Raw genomic sequence first — 23274 nt, 5'->3', positions numbered from 1 at the left:
TTGGGGAGGGCAATATTTCCTGTTGTTTCAGGGCCCAGCCAATCAGTGCTAATGACAATTGAGATCTTAGCAATTTCTTTTGAATGAAAACAAATATTAAGAGCTTGCACGGATGTTTAATTAAGCATGAAGCACTGCATGCTGTAAAATTGCACATTCATTTACACAATCATGAAAAACCCTTTAAAGTCACTTTTAAAGAAACATGTAAAGTAACATTCCACGAAATAAGAAAGATTCTTCTCCAAGTAAATCTGAAAATAAGTGTTTAAATATTTAATACAATAATTTCCAAACCAGTACAAAATAATTTTGATAATACAGAATATGCATTAGTTACCAGAAAAAAAAGTTTGTTACATTACATTCAGGGTGTTACTGCAATCAATCAAAAGTGAAAACGCCATGACTTACTGATATGCTGCATATAGAATATGTATCCTACACACACTTTGGCAAGATTTTAAAATTTGGTTATTTTACACTTAACATTGAAGTTTTATGCTATTTGTTTTCCTCATTATTCAACTACTTTTATTTTCTCCTGGTGGGTTCCCTAAGAATGGCTTCTAAATGGGAAGAGCGGATAGGTGGCTTGTTCACAGGTTTTGATTATACCTTTCTGATTATGGAGAGTGGGTGATTAATTTCTCTTCGCTCCCTAGTCACTGTCTTCCCCTGTCTGGCACGGCTGAGTTTGGAACGCAGCTGGAATGACGAATTACGGGTCCAAACTTAAAACTCATAACAGTATGGTATGATATGTTGTAACACCAATGCACCATGTCACTGTATCTTCTTTAAGAAACTTTGATGAAAATGTTAGTTATAAAAATAAAAATTCCACAGCACCCAATGCTATAAAATGTTACACTGTGAGCCACCAAAATAGCTTGCTGCAAAAAAAAACTTGACAAATAAAATCAAATAATGATTTTTCCTATAGGTAGAAACATTGCCAACTCTGACACACTGTTGCAACAAAGCACTTGTTAAATAATGCAAATGTCAGTTAAAACCAGGTAACCATACAATGATGTGGCTATCTATCATAAGAGTAAGGTTGGAAAAATGTACTGGAGATATTCGGCAGCTAAACTTTCTTTAGTCTCATCTTGTAAATGTTTTAAATTTCCCTTGCATTTCATGGAAACTTAATTGGAATTAAAGTCAGAAAGAATTGCAATTCAAACTGTCAAATGGCTGGAAATGTGATAAATCTCACAAGCTGTGAAAACAATGTGAATGATTTGGCCTGTCAAATACTAATGAAAAGTTGGCATGAGCTATAGAAATTTTATTTTAAATGAACAAATTATTCCAGCATCGTATTTGGATTTTGTTTTACGTATTTCACATTTTGATGCAACCCTTCTACTCATATACAAATTTAGACAATCAGTAGTAAAACAAATAAATTATGGTTGAAAAGCTGGAAATTTTATTCGTAGTTACAATGGGCAGAAGTCATCAGAAAACTGTGGTTATGTACTTCAACTATCATGTCAGATTCAGGAAATCTTGGACAAAATGCAATATTGCTTCCTGTATTTTGATAGCCTGATGAGTTCTTTAAACATTTATTTAAGGAAAGAAAAGCAATGTGCAAATGGCATGAAACTTTCATTTCATTAATTTCATACTTCAGAGAGATTTGGCAGCACAAGCCTGTTTTACACATTCAAAATTATAAATTGTTTCGTAATTCATGTTTAAATTAAAAAGCCCATGATATTGTAAAGCAAAATGCTGCTGATACTGGAAATCTGAAATAAAAGCAGGAAATGTTGGAAAAACTCAGCAGGTCTGGCAGCATCCGTGGAGAGAAAAACAGAGTTAACGTTTCGAATCCAAATGACCCTTCCTCAGAGCTGATAGTATGGTTATTCAGCTCTAAAGAAGAGTTACACAGACTCAAAACATTAAATCTGTTTTTCCCCCCACAGATGCTGCCAGACCTGCCCATGATATTGTATGTGTATATGCATGTGCTAGTGTATTTCTCAGGTTCTTAAAAAATGAGGTGCTAATATATGCATTCATTGAAGAAATGGTCAATCCACAATGGTTTTCTGAGGCAAATGTAGATAAATATTTCAAGCTGTGGAAGATACAAAGTTACGGCAGAGAGAAAATGGCATTTTGACTAGTTCTGGATTACTCTAGCAATAAGTCATCACAGACACAATATATCAAATTCCCACTTTCTGTACTGTCAACTTCTATGGTTCTAAGCTGTTTAGACAAAGAAGTGTGGAAGTGTCCAAGTGTAAACATCTGAATAAATATTAGTGTCATACTACACTAAAAGAAAGCTAAGCGGGTGAATGAGCAGAACCCGCAAGGCTATAGTAGACTCCACAAACAATCCTTCGTCTTCTCTCTCCTCGGAAGTCAATTTCTTGATGTTTCACAAGAAACCTATTGTTCATTCCATTTTCATCAGCTAGCAGGCCACTGGGTGTTGTTTAGTGTTTTTTCACAGGCGAGTTGGATAATGAAACTTTGCCGCTCTGTGCCTGGTAGGCTGCTATTAAATCCCTACCGTTTCCCAGGTGAAGCAGACACAGGGGTACAAATATAATTTGGTCATGTTTGATCATACATTATTGATGAGAATAATCTTTTATCCCTTTTGCAGTCTGGGAGGGTTAAATTGTTAATGTAATTTTCTTTTAGCAGTTTTTTTGTGAATTGTGCTCATAAAGAGGCAGGATTGCTTTGGGAAATGGAACCTTTTGTCAATGTTGCACTCAGTAAATGCATCAAGTACTCCTGGGTTAGGTATAACATATAATAAATGCAAAGTACTCTCCTTAACATTAATCCGAAAATTGATCTCAACCTTGCCTTTGGTTGAATACCCCCTACAATTATGCGATATTTAGAGCCATTAGCATCTCTGATTGTGATTGGAAAATTAGTTCCAATTATACAAAACAGTTCCCTTGTGGAATAGAGTCCACAGGGAACCATGCAGACGCTCTGCAAACTTTCACGTGGGACTCCTATCAGAACGAGGAAACTTCAATTTCACTGACTTGAGGTACCCCCGGGTCTCAGTGTATTATTTTGTGTTTCCCAGCACTTTAATTTACATTTAGAATGTGTAAAACAGACGTGGTCTACTGTTGCTTTGGGTTTTCCTAACAGTAGCCTTCCATCAAAGAAAGAATAACAGTTAATTATCCTACAAATGTCAGCCATTGCTCTTGTAGTGAAAATGTAACTTTCAAAAGATAACAGATCATATTTTAAAAAGCTTTACATGTTTACATTTTTTACATTGGATACAATAAATATCCAGAGAAAGATGAATGCACATATGGGCCTGAATAAAGTCCTGCTGCCTGTTCAGATGGAAGCTGCATCCAGACTTTGTCTCCATGCATTAGTTCAAGAACTGAGCTCCCAGAAGCTTGATCAAGAATCCCCTTCTTGTATTCATCATAAGTATACATTTGTGGCTCATTGTTCTTATATAATGCAACCCATACATTAGCACCTTTACAATTAACATGATATGAAAAATAATAAACTCCTGGTATCTCACATGTAAAAATGCCTGTTTGCGGATTGTAACTTTGTCTGCCATTGTATAGGATTTTATCAAACTTGACAGGAGATCCTACTGGTGGGAAAGGTATTGTCAGTTTAGCAGTAAATGCAGGCATCTCTGCACTAATTCCCATATGTTTCCCTTTTTTACTTGGTTCAGTGATATATCCTTGTGGTGCCTTAATGCCATCAATTCCTAGCCCCATCTCTGGAAGTTGAAACTGTCTTATATCTGGTTGAACAGTTGGTTGGCCTGGAGGGCCAGGAGGTCCTGGAGGGCCAGGAGGGCCAGGTGCTCCCGATAATCCTTGAAGACCTTCTGGACCAGGTTTTCCTGTTGGTCCAATGTGTCCTGGAACTCCAGGCTTTCCTATGCCAGGTAGCCCTGGTGGCCCTGGTAATCCTCTATCTCCTTTTGGTCCAGGAAGACCTGGAGGCCCTATTGGACCTCCTGGACCAGCAATTCCCGGTATTCCAGTAGGACCTTGGATACCTTTCTCTCCACGAAACCCAATTTCCCCTTTTAGTCCTGGTAGTCCTGGTCGTCCAGGTAAACCAGATGGGCCTTTATGTCCTACATCTCCTTTTGGCCCTATTGGCCCTGGCAAACCTCTTTGACCTGGTTGTCCTTCTTCACCAGGATATCCTGGTATACCTGGCATACCCTGTGGACCTGGTTCCCCTTTTGGGCCTCGAGGACCTTGAGGGCCGTGTGGTCCAAACTCTCCTTTTACACCTGGAAAACCTAATCCACCTGGTGGCCCAATTTGCCCAGGAAGCCCTGGCAGACCTCTTGCACCTTGAAGACCAGGAATTCCAGGAGCACCGGCAGGTCCAGGTTCCCCCTTATATCCCTGTATTCCTGGAGGCCCACCCTGACCACGTTCACCTTTTGGCCCTGGAAACCCTGGTTTTCCTATTCCTGGCATTCCTGGGGGCCCTGGTAAACCTGGGAGTCCTTTTTCACCTTTTCCCCCAGGGAAACCAGGTTGACCAGGAAGTCCATCTAAACCTGGTTTTCCAATACCTGGCATTCCTGGGGGTCCTTGAATACCACGTGGCCCTGGAAAACCTTGCGCTCCTGGTTCACCTGGGAATCCTTGTTTACCTGGGGCTCCTGGGGCTCCTGGAAGACCATTTAAACCTGGTTTTAATGCACCTGGTAGTCCTGCAGGCCCAGGTTGTCCAGGTAGTCCTTGTGGGCCCCTTAATCCTGGCAATCCAGGTACACCTATTCCTGGCTGTCCCTTAGGTCCCACAGGGCCTGGCAACCCCGGCAATCCTTTCTGACCTGGCTCTCCTCTTGGCCCTTGTTTTCCTGGCAATCCTGGTCTACCTGGTTTTCCAAATCCAGGAATCCCTGAAGGACCTGGTAGTCCTTGTGGCCCTGGTGGTCCCATTGGCCCCTGTTCTCCCTTTGGTCCCATGTCACCTTTCTGACCTGGTAATCCCATTTCTCCTGGTTTACCTGGCATTCCTGGCATTCCAGGCTTCCCAATACTTGGAAAACCCGGCTGACCTGGCAGACCGGGTTTTCCTACTGGTCCTTGAAGACCACGACCTGGTATTCCTGGCAGACCAGGTGGTCCAGTTGGTCCTCTTGCACCAGGCTCCCCTGATGGACCTTTTTCACCTTTCAATGCACTTGGAAATGTTGGTATCATTTCTATAGAAGAAAAAAGAATGAAAATGTAAAGGTTTGAATAGAAATATTTGCATCTGATTTTAATAATTATGAAAATATTGAAACTTTTAATATCATTTAAGCCAAAACCACTTGAAAGAAAAATAAATTAAATATCAATTATTTAAATTTATCAAGACAACTGTTAATATCATCTATATAACTTATATCTATCTATGTAACCTATTACAAATTTTATGCTTGTGTCTACAAAGCCTTGCTTCATAGTGTTACACTTCTGATCATCTCTCGCCATTATGTACTCCTGAGTCCATGTTTATAATAATAATAATTATGGCAACTGGCCACTGAAATTGCAATTCCAATTCTGATGCTCTCCAGGCCAGCCTTCCATCTTGTTTAAACTTGAGCTCATTTAAATCTCTGCTGTCAGAATGCTAACTTTCACTGGTTCTCATTCACCATCACCCCTCTCCTCACTGACCTACATTGGTTCCTAGTCTAGTAACATCTCAGTTTAAAAATTCTCATCCTTGTCTTCAAACTCACCAATGGCCCCCTCCTCACTATGTCTCTGTAATATCCCCCAGCAGTATAAATACCTTAAGAAGTCTAACAATGCCAAAAGTGCCACACATAATTTTCCAACTTTTAAAATCCCAGTGTTGATGGAAGGACACCAAAACTACAGTGTACAGCCTACAGCACTGAACTTTCCTGGAGCACAGTACACCAGAATTACTGCATTATTAAACATTTTGTAGACAGCCTACAAAAATTAAACTTAACCCCACTACCATTTTCCAGTGAATATGAACATTTATTATCAGAATTACAGAATGAACCTCACAGTAGAATTAACACCACCACACTGCCACTAGCCTTATAAATACTATGGCTACAAGAGCAGGTCGGAGACTGGGAATTCTGAGGCAAGTAAACTCACCTCCTGACTCCAAAGCCTGTCCAGTATCTACAAGGCACAAATTAGGAGTGTGATGGAATACTCTCCACTTGCCTGGATGACTGTAGCTCCAATAACACTCAAGAAGCTTGATCGGCAGCCTGTTCACCACCTTAAATATTCACTTCCTCCACTGCTGCACAGTGGTTTGAGTGTGTACCACATACAAAATGGACTGCAGGAATTTGTCAAGGTTCTTTCAACAGCAGCTCCCAAACTCACAACCTCTACCACCTAGAAGGACGAGGGCAGCAGATGCATGGGAACACTGCACCTACAAGTTCCCTTCCAAGCCCCACACCATCTCTGTTCTTTCACTATCGCTGGGTGAAGATCATGGAACTGCATTCCTACCAGCACTGTAGGTATAACTACAGCAGATGGACTGCAGTATCACCACTATACCATGGGCTATTAGGGACAAGCAATAAATGGCTTGCCAGATACACTTGCATCCCATAAAAAAAATAGAAAAAAAACTTAGCTTACATTAACCAATATTCACAACCGATGTATGTAATTCCCACTGTCCCATAGCTTACAATAGCATATATCTAGCAATATAAATAACAACATACACTTGGTGAACTCAAATCTCCAATAGCCAGCCCAAAACTCAGAAATACCTATAATATGTGAAGTACTGTAGTTGTAAATTTACTCAATTGGTACAAAACTATTTCACACTTTTTATATGAAAATATCATTGCTGAAAGGTTGAAACAGTGAAAATGTGCAACACATTTCTGGTTGCAAAAATAAGGAAAAGATGGCCTAAGCAACATTTATGTTCCTTTTAGATCAAAATATCAGAAATGCTTTATAATCTCTACATTGTTGATGCAGACTGCTGAACCTAATGTGTTTTAGATGTTTCAGACTGAATTGCCATAGCCCAGTGTGGATTACAATGACCTTCATGTTAAAAGCCACAACTATATTGACACCATTTCACTTCAGATTCCAGTAAGTCTGAGCCAGTTTCCAGGATTTACACTTCCATCTGACTCCCTTATCCATGCAGCAGACAAATTTCTTGTGGGTCTATGGTTCTGCCATGTCTGCGCTGGAGTGTTGTGTTTGGCTGCAGTAGAGAGCTTCAGTTGGAGATTGGTGACTGGGGGAGTTTAAGGGTTAAATTAAGGGTTACATTCTATCTGAAGTCTAGTCTTTCTTTAACTTAGCAATTATCTAAAAGTTGCTGTTAGGGTTGGAAGAAGGTGAGTTTTAGACTGGAGTATTTATAAGGCTAGTGGCAGTGTGGTGGTGTTAATTCTACTGTGAGGTTCATTCTGTAATTCTGATAATAAATGAAGCAAGAGTGGTATAAAAGGGTGCTAAAAACAGAGGCCTAGACCAGAGAAGAGAGGCATACCTTCAGGCTGTGGAGTTCAAAGTGATGTCATGATTCAAAAAGTGATGCAACGCAGGGGAGGCAGCTGATTGGTAAGCAGAGTCAGGTGAGTACTTCTACTTTTTCTTAAACTGGTGCAGTCCATTAGCTTAAACAAAATAAGGTGAGGACTTTGGACTATAGTGTGAGTGTTTGGAGTGGAATAAGGCCCCTAGCATTGTTAGCATTCTTTAAAGGGAGTAATTTAAGAGCTTAATCTAAAGGGAAGTCATGGCAGTAGAGCTCACACCCATGATATGCTCCTCCTGCGCTATGTGGGAAGTCATGGACACTTTGTCCCTGGTGACCATGTGTGCAGGAAGTGTGTCCAGCTGCAGCTACTGGCTAACTGCATTTCAGAGCTGGAGCTGCGGGTGGATTCACTGGAGCATCTGCGATGCTGAGATTGTTGTGGACAGTATGTTCAGTGAGGTAGTCACACCTCAGGTAAAGACTGAACAGACAAAAAGGGATGAGTGAGCACCAGGCAGAGTAGAGGAAGGTGGGTAGTGCAGGAGTCCACTGTGGCCATTCCCCTCTCTAACAGATATACCATTTTGGACACTGTTAGGGAAGGTTACTTCTCAGGGGAAAGCAGCAGGAGCCAAGCCCATAGCACCACGGGTGGCTCTGCTGCACAAGAGGGGAGGAAGAAGAGTGGCAGGGCTATAGTGATAGGGAATTCAATAGTAAGGGGAACAGACAGGCATTTCTGTGCCTGCAGAAGAGACTTCAGGATTGTATGTTGTCTCCCTGGTGCCAGGGTCAAGGATGTCTCAGAGAGGCTGGAGGGCATCTTGAAGGGGAAGGGAAAACAGCCAGTGGTTGTGGTACATATTGGTACCAACAACATAGATTTAAACAAAAATAAAGGGATGAAGTCCTACAAGCTAAATATAGGGAGTTAGGACATATATTAAAAAGTAGGACCTCAAAGGTAGTTATCTCAGGATCACTATCAGTGCCACGTGCTAGCAAGAGTAGAAATAAAAGGATATATCGGATGAATACGTAGCTGAAGAAATGGTGTAGGGGGAGGGATTCAGATTTCTGGGACATTGGGACTGGTTTTGGGGAAGGTGGAACCAATACAAACAGGACGGGTTGCATTTGGGCAGGACCAGGACCAATGTCCTCTCTGTGGTGGTAGTGGTGTTTGCTAGTCAGGGAGGGTTTAAACTAGAATGGCGAGGGGCGGGAACCTGAGCAGGGAGACAGAGGAGGGGGAAACAAGGATAGAAACGAAAGGTGGAAAAGTAAGAAGCAAAAGTGGAAGGCAGAAAAAACAAGGGCGAAAACAAATGGGGTCATAGTGCAAAATAAAGCTAAGATGACTAACAAGGTTAAAAAGAAAGTCTAAAGGTATTGTATCTTAATGCATGGAACATTTGCAATAAGGTAAATGAATTAACAGGGCAAATAGATATAAACAGTTATGATATAGTTGCAGTTACAGAGACATGGCTGCAGGGTGACCAAGGGTGGGAACTGAACATCCAGGGGTATTCAATATTTAGGAAGGACAGACAAATTGGGAAAGTAGGTGGGTAGCACTGTTAGTAAAGGAGGAAACCAATGCAATAGTGAGGAAGGATATTGGCTTGGAAAAGCATGATGTGGAATCTGTTTGAGTGGAGATAAGAAACACCAAGGGGCAGGAAACATTGATGGGGGTTGTCCAAAGGTCCCCAAACAGTAACGGAGATGTAAGAGAAGACATTAAACAGGAAATTAGAGACGCATGCAATAAGGGTACAACTGTAATCATGGGTGACTTTAATCTACATATAGATTGGACAAACCAAACTAGCAATAATATTGTGGAGGAGGATTTCCTGGAGTGCGTAAGTGATGGTTTTTTAGACCAATACGTTGAGGAACCAACTAGAGAGCAGGATATCCTAGAATGGGTGTTGTGCAATGAGAAATGATTAATTAACTGTCCTGCTGTGTGGGGTCCCTTGGGGAAGAGCAACCATAAAATGATAGAATTGTCCATTAAGATGGAGAGTGAAGAGGTTGAATCTGAAACTAGGGTCCTGAAACTAAATAAAGAGAATGATGAGGTATGAGGCACAAGTTGGTAATGATGGATTGGGAAACCCTACCAAAAGGGTTGACAGTGGATAGACGATGGCTAATATTTAAGGAACGTATGCATGAATTACAACAATTATTCATTCCTGTCTGGCACAAGAATAAAACAGGAAAGGTGGCTCAAACATGGATTATAAAAGAAATTATGGATAGTATTAGATCCAAAAAGGAGACATATAAAATTGACAGAAAAAGCAGCAAGCCTGAGGATGGGGAGCTGTTTTGAATTCAGTAAATGTGGACAAAAAGATTGACCAAGAAGGGGAAAACAGAGTATGAGAGTAAACTTGCAGGGAACATAAAAACTGACTGTAAAAGTTTCTATAAGTATGTGAAGAGAAAAAGATTAGCAAAGACAAATGTAGGTCCCTTACAGTCAGAAATGGGGGAAATTTATAATGGGGAATAAAGAAATGACAGAAGAATTGAACACATATTTTGGTTCTGTCTTCACAAAAGAAGACACAAATAATTTCCCAGAAATGTTAGGGAACCAAGGGTCTAGTGAGAGGGAGGAATTGAAGAAAATCAGTATTAGTAAAAAAAATGGTGCTAGAGAAATTAATGGAGTTAAAGGCTGAAAAATCCCCTGGGCCCGATAATCTACATCCCAGAGTACTAAAGGAAGTGGCCCTGGAAATATTGGATATATTGGTGATCATCTTCCAAAATTCTATAGACTCTGGAGCAGTTCCTACAGATTGGAGGGCGGCAAATGTAACCCCACTATTTAAAAAAGGAGGGAGAGAAAAAACAGAATTACAGACCAGTTAGCCTAACATTAGTAGTGGAGAAAATGCTAGAGTCTATTATAAAAGACGTGGTACCAGAACATTAACGGGATTAGACAAAGTTGCATGGGTTTATGAAAGGGAAATACTGTTTAACTAATCTACTGGAGTTTTTTGAGGATGTAACTATTAGAATAGATAAGGGGGAACCAGTGGATGTGATGTATTTGGATTTCAAGAAGACTTTTGATGAAGTCCCAGTTAAGAGACTAGTGGGCAAAATTAAAGCACATAGGATCGGGGTAATATACTGTCATGGATTAAGAATTGATTGACAGACCAGAAACAGAGAGTGGGAATAAATGGATCTTTTTCTGGATGGCAGGTGGTGGCTAATGGTGTACTGCAGGATCAGTGCTTGGGCCCCAGCTGTTCACGCCATATAAATGACTTGGATGAGGAAACCAAATGCAATATTTCCAAGTTTGCTGATGATACAAAACTGGGCGGGGCTGCGAGTTGTGAGAAGGATGCAAGAAAGCTTCAGGGTGATTTAGATAAGTTGTGAATGTGGGCAAACACATGGCAGATGCAGTATAATGTGGATAAATGTGAAATCATATGCTTCGGTGTGAAAAGCAGAAAGGCAGAGTATTATTTAAATGGTGATATATTGGGAAATGTGGATGTACAAAGGGATCTGGGTGTTCTTGTACACCAGTCAATGAAAATATTAGGAAGGCAAATTGTATGTTGACCTTCATTGCAAGAGGATTTGAGTTCAGAAATAGGATGTCTTACTGCAGTTATACAAGGCCTTGGTGAGAACACACCTGGATTATTGCATGCAGTTTTGATCTCCCTACCTAATAAAGAATATACTTGCCATAGAGGGAGTGATGCTAAGGTTTACTAGGTTAGTACAGGGAATGGCAGGACTGTTGCATGAGGAGAGATTGGTTCAACTAGGCCTGTATTCACTAGATTTTAGAAGAATGAGAGCAGATGTGATTGAGACATATAAAATTCTAACAGGGCTAGATAGACTAGATGCAGGGAGGATGTTCCCCTGGTTGGGGTGTCTAGAAACAGGGGCCAAAGTCTCAGGATATGGGGCAGGCCATTTAGGACTGAGATAAGAGAAAATCTCTTCACTCAGAGAGTGGTCAACCTGTGGAATTCTCTACCACAGAAAGTTGTAGAGGCCAGATCACTGAGTATATTCAAGAAAGAAGTTGATAATTTTTTAGATATTAGGGGCATCAAGGGGTATGGAGAGAAAGCGGGAATATGGCGTTGAGATAGAGGATCAGCCATGATCATATTGAATGGCGGAGCAGGCTCAAAGGGCCGAATGGCCTACTCCTGCTCCTAGTTTCTATGTTTGAGAAAAGGGAGCTGGATTTAGAATCATAAATGTCAGGGCCCTCCATTCTTTCATAGAGTCATACAACACGGAAGGCTTATTGTCCCTATGCCAGCTCTTTAAAATCCTCATTATGTACTACACCACCCCACCCAGCCCCACCCCATTTCTCACTAAGATGTTCCCTTAGTTTCTGGTCTCACCTTTGCACTGAACAATTCCTCATCTTTGAGGATTTCAGTTTTCATTTCTCCTTGCCTTCTCACCTTTGAATTCACCAACTTGCCATCTTCTCTAAACCTTTCCTTCCATTTAAATTCTCCTACTTCTCCATCTTGGGAAAATCCTCAAGGAAATTCCCAGCAAGTCTCAGCTACTCAGAAGTCCAGATTGATTTTCAATTACTTTTCAACCAGTTAATCTGGATTAAAATCCATTTCATCCCATTGAAAGTTCCGGTCTAAGGGCAGAATTTTCTGCTCCTGTTGGCAGCATGCATGTTTGGCGGCATGAGTGGACAATATGGCGAAAGGCCAAAAATTGGCTTCACATCATTAAGCCAGTTTGTGATCGTCTGCTCCACCTGTAAATGGCAACCGCATTTCCCGCTGCTGCACGTTGGGAACCTAATTTCAATACTTTAGCATCTCATTATAAGCCCTGCTCATTGGAAACATCCCCTCCCCGCTGGATCATCCAGGCACCACACGCCAACATGTTTCACAATTGTACATGAGTGATGTGCACCTGGCGAGCTGCACTTCACTCGGGACTTCGAGATTTGTTTGCCTAGCTTGCTTTGGGCAGCACTCGCGGTCTTTAGCACCAGGCTTCATAGGCAGCACCACATCACTTTTAGGGGGGCTCACGGGCAGGTTACTGCCCACCAGACCAGATGTGAGGCTTTTCAATGGCTGCAGGATTAGGGTTTGCTTGGAGAAGGGGGAGAAGTGCCCTCAGGCAAGGGAAGCGGCTGCAGGGCGAGGGCTGTACTGGGGAAAAGGCTATCCCAGAGTGTGTGTAAGGGCACATGTTGATCTGTGTAAGTAGTCTCAAGTTAGGTGAGGTCTGAGGAGGCAGTCTCCAGAGGAAATGAGGCTAGATGGAGATGTGAAGGTGTGTGTGAAAGAGCGAGTGGTGATGTCCCTTCAGCTGGCAGTGAATGAGATGCTAGTGAATGTGTGATGGCCTTGAGGGTGTGAGTTTAGAGTGATGAGATGGCTTTCTTACCCAGGTAGCATGAATTAGATCATTCACCCTCTTTCTGCACTGGATGGCCAATCTCTTCTGTACACCATTAGCACTGACCACCTCAACCCAAGTGATGAAATTGCTGGACCTCCTGTGTCCAGATCGGGTTGGAGGACATCACAGTGGACTTCCAAAAAGCATTCCAGTGACGGGTCACTGAACACTTCTTGGCTTTCAGGGCCATGACTTCATTGGAGCAGTCCAGGCTGCAAGCATTGAGAGCTTGTGTGGATGACTGCAGTTTAGATATGACACCCGGAGTGAGGAAACGGTGAGGTAACGGCATGGCGGGTGATTCAGAGGCCGCCTACCAGTGAGATAGCCTCTTTCCTGTGGCTGCATAATTAATGAGGCAGGTAGCGGACAATACGGCACAAATACCCACCATTGCGGTCAGCGGGTAAAACATAATTTTTCACGCCTTCTATCGCGCCTAGGGTGGAATCAGCCCAAAATTGCACTAAGTCTTTATACTCTTCTATTTTTTACATTAGGGTGTCCTTTTTTTTATTGATAGAGTTCTCTATGTCAAATACTGATTGATGATTGAAAGAACAAGCTAATGACCTTTGTGAAGACCACTCAATGATTATCTGTCGGGGACCTTGCCTAGGATCTAGTCTTCCACAGTTCCACATGTAAAACCATCTGGCGTCCATTCTGTGACTCTTTCCTATGGCCTATCTAAAAGGTGGATCACACTGGAGAATTTTCATTTACAAATTGTTGGCTTCACCAATGCTGCATGATTTGCTGCCCTCCATTGCACTGTAATTTCTAGCATCGGAAGGTTAGTTTGTATTTTTTAGTGTGAGGTCTGATCAGGTAGTTAGGGAGAAACATTAACCTAACCCAGCAGTCAGATAACTGACAGGATAAAGTGCAACCATTGCTTTACACCTGCCTGATTTTACTCTTCATTGAAGTCTGTTTAGAGTATTATTGGGGTTTGTTAAGATATACTCAGATCGGGAAAACCTCACTCAGCAGAGATGAAATTCCAAGAGGGATCCTGTTTAAAATGGCCATCACAATGCATGAATGTTTTCTGACCCAACATGGGGTTGGACATCTTTCAGGACTCCTTGGGGCGTGGGACACAGGCCTGCAAATTACGACCTTTTCCCCTATTTCACACCTGAAAAATGGGCACAACATTGTCCAATTTCACCATACAGACTCTCAACAAGTATCAAACATCTATACAGGAGTTTATTATTCCTCTTATATCAAGCGTGTACAATTAGTACATTTTTCATTGTTTTATTGTTATAACATATTTACTATGCTCTATGAAGAGGACAAAAGTGTATTCAGAAAAAAATACTACTGGGGTTGCTCAATGTGACAGAATTCTCTATCATGAACCTTTATTTCCTTATTTATACAACATCTCAAGACATTAATCCTTGATTTTTAAGTGCTGCAATGAAAAGTGGCCACTATGCCTTCATAAACAAAGATCATCAAGAGTGCTGCCTGTTTCAAAAATCCTTTTCTTTTTGGAAATAAATGAAAATCCCACGTGTTTGATTTGAAAACAAGAGGTAGCTATGAACATAGGAAATAGGAGCAAGAGTAGACCATTTGGCCCCTCGAGCCTGCTCCACATTCAATAAGATCCTGGCTGATTGGTTTGTGTTTCAAATTCCACATTCCCATCTACCCCCGATAACCTTTGATTCTCTTGCATAACAAGAATTTATCTACCTCTGCCTTAAAAATTTTCAATGACCCCCACCTCCACCACCTTTGGAGGCAGAAAGTTCCAAAGTCGCACAACCCTCTGAGAGAAAAAAATGATCCTCATCACTGCCCTAAAATGGCAACCCCTAATTTTAAAACAGTGCCCCCTAGTTCTGGACTCACTCACAAGAGGAAACATCCTTTCCATGTCCACCTTGTCAGTACCATTCAGGATCTTACATACATTAATCAAGCCACTCTTCTAAACTCCAGTGGAAACAAGCCCAGTCTGTCCAACCTTTCCTCATAAGACAATCCGCTCATTCCAGATACCAAAGTAGTAAACCACCTCTGAGCCGCCTGTGACAAAATCAAAACATCAATCAAAGATTCTACGTAGAAAATTGTAATGGAAAATATGATCAGTACACAGGAGCGTAGTTACAGGAAGATAGATTTTCTGAATTAGCATAGTAGTTGAGAAAGCAGTAATCAATGTTTACTCATACTTGCCAAGCATGCGATGCCTCTGTAAAGACGAGCTACGTGATTGTCCATGAAATAGATGTGTCATCAAAACCATTTACTGAGGGAGAATTTTTGAACAATATGAAAAATTGTAGAAATAGTGGCCCTGTGACAAACTGCAGTGGGTTTTTGGAATGAAGGTGAGTCATTGTTGGGAAACTCAGAACAGCATGGGCTGGTTTTTATGTTGTTCAGTGGGGTGAGGAGATGGAATGGAAACTGCGTAGTCCACTCACCTTTGCCAGCAGAACCTGCTGCTATGTTCAGCCGTGGTCCCTGTGGCAGACCTTTTCTTCCACCCTTGTGCCGCCCAGGTCCCAAACTTTTTCACAGCTGATGACCAGAAAATGCAGCAGGCAACAAAAATATTTCAGACAATTGGGTTGTCAACAAGCTCAATAGCTTGTTAATGAGTAATTTCAAAATGGCAGGCGTGCTGTTGATTTCCACACGTGCTTGTCTTCCGTAATTTTGGATATGACATCATATTGCCTACCCGATGTCATCACACCTTATTTCACATTTGGGCAGGGTGAGGGAACCCGCCTGATCAGCAGATGCAAAATCCAGCACCATGTTGCCGTGAATACTGTGAAGTCCATAAGGGTTTATTTTTTAAATAGAGTTGCTGCTTGGAAGCCAATCGGATTGACAGCTTGGCTTTCTGTTTGTTGGGTGAGAAAATAATCCAGAAAAGCCCGCAGCCAGGGATCAGGCCTCAACCTTTTAAAATTTACATCAATGACTTAGATGAGGGGTGCGAAGGCATGGTAGCTAAATTTGCAGACGACACAAAGATAGGTACGAAAGTATGTGAAGAAGACAGGGAGTTTGCCGACAGATATAGATAAGTTGAGTGAGTGGGCAAAAACCTGGCAGATGGAGTATAATGTGTGAAAATGTGAAGTTGTTTACTTTGACAGGAAGAATAAAAATGTAGAGTATTATTTAAATGGAGAACGACTGCAGAATTCAGAGGTGCAGAGATCTAGGTGTTCTTGAGCATGAATCACAGAAAGTTAGTGTGCAGGTACAGTGTGTAATCAAGAAGGCTAATGGAATGCTATCCTTTATTATGAGAGGAATTGAACATGAAAGTAGGGATGTTATGCTTCAGTTTTACAAGGCATTGGTGAGACTGCATCTTGAATACTGTAAGCAGTTTTGGTCTCCTTAGTTAAGGAAGGATGTAAATGCCTTGGAGACTGTTCAGAGGAAGGTTTTCTAGATTGATACCTGAAATGAGGGGTTGTCTTATGAGGATAGGTTGGACAGGCTGGGCTTGTTTCCACTCGAGTTTAGAAGAGTGAGGGGTGATTTGATTCAAGTATATAAGATCCTGAATGGTCTTGACAAGATGTACGTTGAAAGGATGTTTCCTATTATGAGTGAGTCCAGAACTAGGGGTTTTAAAATTAGGGGCTATGTTCATAGGACAGAGATGAGATATTTTTTCTCTGGGTTGTGCGACTTTGGAACTCTCGCCTCAGAAGGCAGTGGAAGCAAAGTCATTGAATATTTTTAAGGCAGAGATGGATTCTTGTTAAGCAAGGGAATCAAAGGTTATTGTGGGTAGATGGAAATGCGGAACTCAAAGCACAAACAGATCATTAGTGACCTTATTGAATGGCGGACTTCTGCTTCTATTTCATAAGTTCGTATTTTGTAACTGTAGGAACCACAAAGGGGATTTTGAAATTTTTAGCACACCTTTCTCAGTCACTGTGCATGATGTACCAGAGAAACTCCCCATTCTGTTGAAAGAGAAGATTTTTTGATATTGGTGTTACCAAATTTTAGTGTCTGCCATGATCTCAAGATACTCCAGAGCACTTTAAAGGCAATGGAGTACTTTTGAAATGTAATAACTGTTGCAATGTAGGAAATAAAATCCAAATTTAAGTAAGTACCTATATGTTTTCTCTTCATTTGTATCTATTTTGTTATTTATCTGTAATGTGACCAGTGCCAAACAAAGGATATTGGATCAGGCTCAGCATATAAAATGACTTTGACACCCCCACACCCTATTAGCCAAGACTTTCTCCTGCATTAAACTAATTCTCATGGCTCTCTAAATGTACAATTCTGCTAGAAAACAATAAAAAGTTAAGAAACTATATACACTTGATTGATGTGAGTCATCATGCATCATTACCTGCACCAAAGTCCACCTCCATTTCTTTCTCCTCCTATCCTGAAGGCAATGTGCCAAGGAGCAAGTCTGCTAGGAGTGGTTACCCTCTATTACATCACCTCATTTCTGAGTGATCATTTCATGATGAGAGTTCATGTGCTAAAAGAATGAACTTTGATGGAATGGGCTGAATGGCCTTTTCACAACCTTTTTTCTCTTTTGTTTTTTTTGTTTGAACATGCGTGTGTGCGCGTGCATGTGTTGAGTTGGTTGGAGGGGATGAGTGCAGTGATTTGGTTAGGGCTATTCAACTATGGAAGGGTGTCGCAGCAAACCCATTCTTTATCTCTCTCTTCACTTGGAACACACACACTTTCCAGCAGAAGTCACTGAATAGTGGCCATGAGTAATCACCTGGTCAATTTTTCCCCTATTCCAAAATACTGAAGACACTTGTAGTACTTCAGTTCCTATTCTATTTGTGACTAGCTAATGCTAGACAAGTGTTATGAGAACTTTTATTGTTGGATTGTTGGTATGGCTCGGCTACAAACTGCTATTCTCAGCTGAGCCGTCGAGAGGAGCTGCTGGAACTTTTATTTCTTTGACCGTTGGGGAATTCTGGCACTGACAAGACCCAAGGAATTCTTTTTGAGAGGAGAATGATTTTCCCAGGCAGAGGGGTTATGTTTCAACTATTACAACTACAATGTGTTTCTCATTTTAAAAGAAAACTGTCTTAACCAAATTGAATTTAACAATACCGGAACTTCACTGCATTTTGATGTTTATACAATTTGTAGTTAAAGAGCCCTGTTTGACAGAGTCAGATTACATTGGTTTTGTTTCTATAAACAATTGCATGTTTTAAAAATATATAAAGAGAGCCCTTACTGCAGACTGGAGCATTAGGAAGTCCCTCAAATTGTTTCCTGATAAAATTTTAGTTTACCACAGTAAAGCACATCTTCAGAAATCTCCAGCAATTGTATAAGTGTTATTGGAGTATGGAAGCAGTTCAGATGCAGTACACATTTCACCGATTCAAGAGTATCTATGTTTAATATTTGTCTATTTTAAAAGTCTGTTCTAATGTATTTATTTCCAAGAAAAGTACAGTTTGGTTTAAACTTTTACAATGAGAACTAAGCAAACTGATTCATTCCAGGTAATGGTGTCCCTAATAAAAACATGTTATTGGACAAATTAGACTATTTCTGACTCAAAGGTGCAGATTCATGTATATCTTGATATACTTCACTGTGTTTGTATTTCCTCAAAATTATTACTTTATTCAGGTCCAGATCCCATCATCTAATTATCCAGTATTTTTTTAGGCTCAATTCATTAGTTTCATTAAAGCATTAAGAAAGGAAATAATCTCATGCAATACAACAATATTAATGAGATCACTATTTCTTCTGATTTCTATAGTACCAGGAAAATTGCCCTTTTCCAAAGCTTGTGTTTTGCCAAGCTCAAGAACAGTTCTGTAGCAATGATCAACTTGAATTGACCGCTCCACGTCTGAATAATCATGTAAGGGCTCCAAGAGGGGCAGACTTGAATGGTTGAATGGCCTTTTCTCACTTATATTCTTATGACCACTATTCAGAGGTAGATGGTAGGATTTTCTGGATCCACCTATGGCAGGTGGGAGCAGAAAATATTGTGAGATCAGAAAAATCAGTTTACTGCCATCGTAAGAGCAGCTGGGGATCGTCCGATCCAGCTGTCAATGGCCGGTCACATTTACCGCCATGGCACATCGCAAACGTCATTTCAGTACATTTGCATCATAAGGGCTGCCCATCGGAATCATCCCCCAACACTTGATCAGGGGGGTACATCGGCCTTCAATTAGATCGACTGTTGCACGATGGTATATAAGCGACATACACCTGATGACCTGCACTTCACTCGTGACTTCGAGGTTCTTTCACCTACTTTGCATTGTGCAGTGCCAGGCTTTGCAGGCAGCACCACATTGCATTCAGTGGGGCGTCAGAGGCAAGCCTCTACCTACCGGACGTACGGTAAAGCAGGAGTGGCTTTTAATGTGCTGCAGGGGAAGGCCTCCACTGGGGAAGGGGGAAACTGGCCTAAGGCAAGGAAAGGGACTGCAGGGCAAGAGTTCCACTGTGTGTGTGTGGGGGGGTGGGGGGCGGGGGGGGGAGGTGGTGGGGGGGGGGCTGGTGGTGAAGAATAGGGAATGTTGCACTCAGACACATGACTGGGGTGGGGGCAAGGTGTGGAAGTGTCCTTAGTGCCAGGTGGGGAGAGAATCAGTTACAGAATGACATAAGCGACTTTGGGTCAGATTGTTTCTATTCCTCTCCGCATTATTTTACACACATCTTATAAACTGTTTTTTGAATAGCTTTCAGAATAAGTAAAGGTGATTGTTCTTCATGTTTATACCACATCTTTAAGGTATATCAATGCCAAGGATGCAGCCATGGAGGACTTTGAACGCTCATTTCTTGTTAACTGGCCTTTTGCTTCTGTTAGTTACAAGTTCTGCATTTTAAAGGAGAATTTAATTTCTGTACTTTCCTGTTAGCATTAGCTGGAGGGAGAACACTGAGGGACTGATACTGGACTCATGAATGATCCATTTGGCAAAGAGAGATGCATGTGTTACAAAGCTGTAGTTCTAACTAAAGATTATGTCCTTAACCGCAAGACTAAGTTACAATCCTGAATCATACATTCCCAGACACTGCTGTTATTATTTATAACAGATACAGTCTTCGTAAATTTTGTATTCCTGCTTTGCCATTTAAGGTACAGTTGTCTGGTTTGTGTAAAAGCAGAGCAACTTTTAAGAATAGGAAAATAATTCACCTTTAATAAATCCCAAATTCCAAATCCATCTTCTCACTGTTTATATGAATTGCTTTTTTCCCCAGAAACACTATTACTGCCTATTGAACATTTTTTTTTATTGCTTATACAAATGGCATTCTCTGGTAATTCATTCCACAAGACTAAACATATTGACATCAAGGCATCATTTGACCAAATGTGACATCAAGGAGCCCTAGCAAAATAGGAGTCAATGGGAATCAGAGGGAAAACTCTCCACTGGTTGGAGTCATACCTAGCACAAAGGAAGATGGTTGTGGTTGTTGGAAGTCAGTCACCTGAGTTCCAGGACATCACTGCAGGAGTTCCTCAGGGTAGTGCCCTCAGCTCAACCATCTTCAGCTGCTTCATCTTAAGGTCAGATGAAGGTATCGCTGATGATTCCACAATGTTCAACACCATTCGTGACTCAGATACTGAAGCAGTCCATGTCCAAATGCAGCAAGACCTGGACAATATCCAGGCTTGGGTTGACAAGTGGCAAGTAACATTAGCACCACATAAGTGCCAGGCACTGACCATCTCCAACAAGAGAGAATCAAACCTTCACCCCTTGACATTCAATGGCATTACCATCACTGAATCTCCCACTATCAACATCCATTGACCAGAAACTGAACTGGATTAACTATATGAATACTGCGGTGACAAGAGCAGGTCAGAGGCTCGGAATCCTGCGGCATGTAACTCACCTTCCGACTCCCCAAAGCCTGTCCACCATCTACAAGGTACAAGTCAGGTGTGTGATAGAATACTTTCCATTTGCCTGGATGGGTGCAGCTTCAACTACACCCAAGAAGCTTGACATCATGACTGGGAACAGTTACTTGTAGGAAAATCTACAGAGGAACAGTGGGTGGTGTTCAAAAAGGAAATGGGGAGGGTTCAGTTTCAACATGTCCCTTCCAGGGTGATAGGAAGGAGTAACGAGCCCAGAGAACCATGGATAACCAGAGATATTCAGGTTATGATGAGAAGGAAAAGAGAGGCTTTTAGCAGGTACAAGGGAAGCAAATCAGCAGAGGCATTAGTGGAGTACAGAAAGTGCAGGGTGGAGCTTAAGAAAGCAATTAGGAGAGCAAAGAGGGGATATGAGAAACCTCTGGCTGGTAAAAGTAGGGAAAGTCCCAAGATATTCTATAAGTATATCAATGGGGGAGAGGATAACCAGGGAAAGAGTAGGGCCCATAAGGGATCAAGGGGGCAATCTATGGGTGGAGCTAGAGGACATCGCTAGAGTGTTGAATGAATACTTCACATCCATCTTCACCCAAGAAAATGAGGATGAAGGTATCGAACTCGGGGAGAGAGACTGCGAGGTTCTTAATCAAATTGATATAGGGAGTGACAAGTTATTGGAGGTGTTGGCAGGCTTAAAAGTGGACAAATCTCCAGGTCCAGATGATTTGTGTCCCAGACTGCTGAGGGAGGCAAGGGAGGAGATCACAGGGGCTCTGACCCAAATTTTTAATTCCTCTCTGGCCATGGGGGAGGTGCCAAAGGACTGGAGAATAGGTAATGTGGTTCTGCTATTTAAGAAGGGTTGTAGAGATAAGCCGGGGAACTACAGGCCAGTGAGTCTCACGTCAGTGGTAGGGAAACTATTGGAGAAAGTTCTGAAGGAGAGAATCTATCTCCACTTGGAGAGGCAAGTTTGATCAGGGATAGTCAACATGGCTTTGTCAGAGGGAGGTCATGCCTAACAAATTTGATTTAATTTTTTGAGGAGATGACCAGGTGTGTAGATGAGGGTAGTGCAGTTGATGTAGTTTATATGGATTTCAGCAAAGCCTTTGACAAGGTCCCACATGGGAGACTTATAAAGAAGGCAAATGCACATGGGAAACAGGGTAATTTGATAAGGTGGATTCAAAATTGGCTTAGTTGTAGGAGGTAGAGGGTGATGACAGAAGGATGCTTTAGTGACTGGAAGCCAGTGTCCATTGATGTACCACCGGGATCTGTGCTGGGTCCCCTATTATTTGTCATTCGTATAAATGACATAGATGACTATGTGGGGTGTAGGATTAGTAAGTATGCAAATGACACAAAGATTGGCTGGGTGTTTAACAGTGAGGTTGAGTGTCTTGGGCTACAGGAAAATATAGACAGGATGGTCAAATGGGCAGATAAATGGCTGATGGAATTTAACCCTGAAAAGTGTGAGGTGATACACTTTGGAAGGAGTAATTTGACATGAAAGTATTCAATGAACGGCATGACACTAGGAAGTTCTGAGGAACAAAGGGACCTTGGCGTGTGTGTCCATAGATCCCTGAAGGCAGAGGGGCATGTTAGTGGGGTGGTGAAAAAGGCATATGAGACACTTGCCTTTATCAATTGAGGCATAGATTACAAAAGTAGGGAGGTCATGTTGGAGTTGTATAGAACCTTAGTGAGCTGGAGTACTGTGTGCAGTTCTGGTTGCCACATTACAGGAAGAATGTGATTGCACTGGAGGGGGTGCGGAAGAAATTCACCAGGATGTTGCCTGGGATGAAACATTTAAGTTATGAAGAGAGGTTGGGTAGACTTGGGTTGTTTTCACTGGAGCAGAGAAGACTGAGGGGCGACCTGATCGAGGTGTACAAGATTATGAGGGGCATGGACAGGGTGGATAGGGAGCAGCTGTTCCCCTTAGTTGAAGGGTCAGTCACAAGGGGGCATAAGTTCAAGGTGAAGGGGAGGAGGTTTAGGGGGATGTGAGGAAAAACTTTTTTAACCCAGCGGATGGTGACGGTCTGGAATGCACTGCCTGGGAGGGTGGTGGAGGCGGGTTGCCCCACATCATGTAAAAAGTACCTGGATGAGCACTTGGCACGTCATAACATTCAAGGCTATTGGCCAAATGCTGGTAAATGGGATTAGGTAGGTAGGTCAGGTGTTTCTCACGTGTCAGTGCAGATTCAATGGGCCGAAGGCCCTCTTCTGCCAATTCACAAACATTCACTCTCTCTATCACCAGCGCACAGTAGCAGCAGTGTGAACCATCTACAAGATGCGCCACAGGAATTCACGAAGGCTCCTTAGACAACACCTTCCAAACCCAC

At 41.8% G+C, this 23274-nt stretch overlaps 1 protein-coding gene across 4 annotated transcripts in view; it reads right to left on the bottom strand.

Annotated features, from left to right (window-relative positions):
* Positions 1 to 1861: 1861 nt before the first annotated feature.
* The window catches only part of LOC121290666 (collagen alpha-1(VIII) chain-like), a 185321-nt gene continuing 163908 nt past the window's right edge, over positions 1862 to 23274 (bottom strand). For all 4 annotated transcript variants that reach the window (XM_041211414.1, XM_041211415.1, XM_041211416.1 and 1 more), the window contains one exon: positions 1862 to 5224. In XM_041211414.1, the coding sequence (XP_041067348.1) occupies positions 3282 to 5224 (1943 nt within the window). In that variant the 3' untranslated portion in view covers positions 1862 to 3281. The remainder of the gene's footprint in view (positions 5225 to 23274) is intronic.

This window comes from Carcharodon carcharias, chromosome 18 (assembly GCF_017639515.1).
Source record: "Carcharodon carcharias isolate sCarCar2 chromosome 18, sCarCar2.pri, whole genome shotgun sequence".
NCBI lineage: Eukaryota > Metazoa > Chordata > Chondrichthyes > Lamniformes > Lamnidae > Carcharodon > Carcharodon carcharias.
The sequence above is the reverse complement of the archived record's forward strand: the minus strand, read 5'-3'. Positions and strand labels throughout refer to the sequence as shown.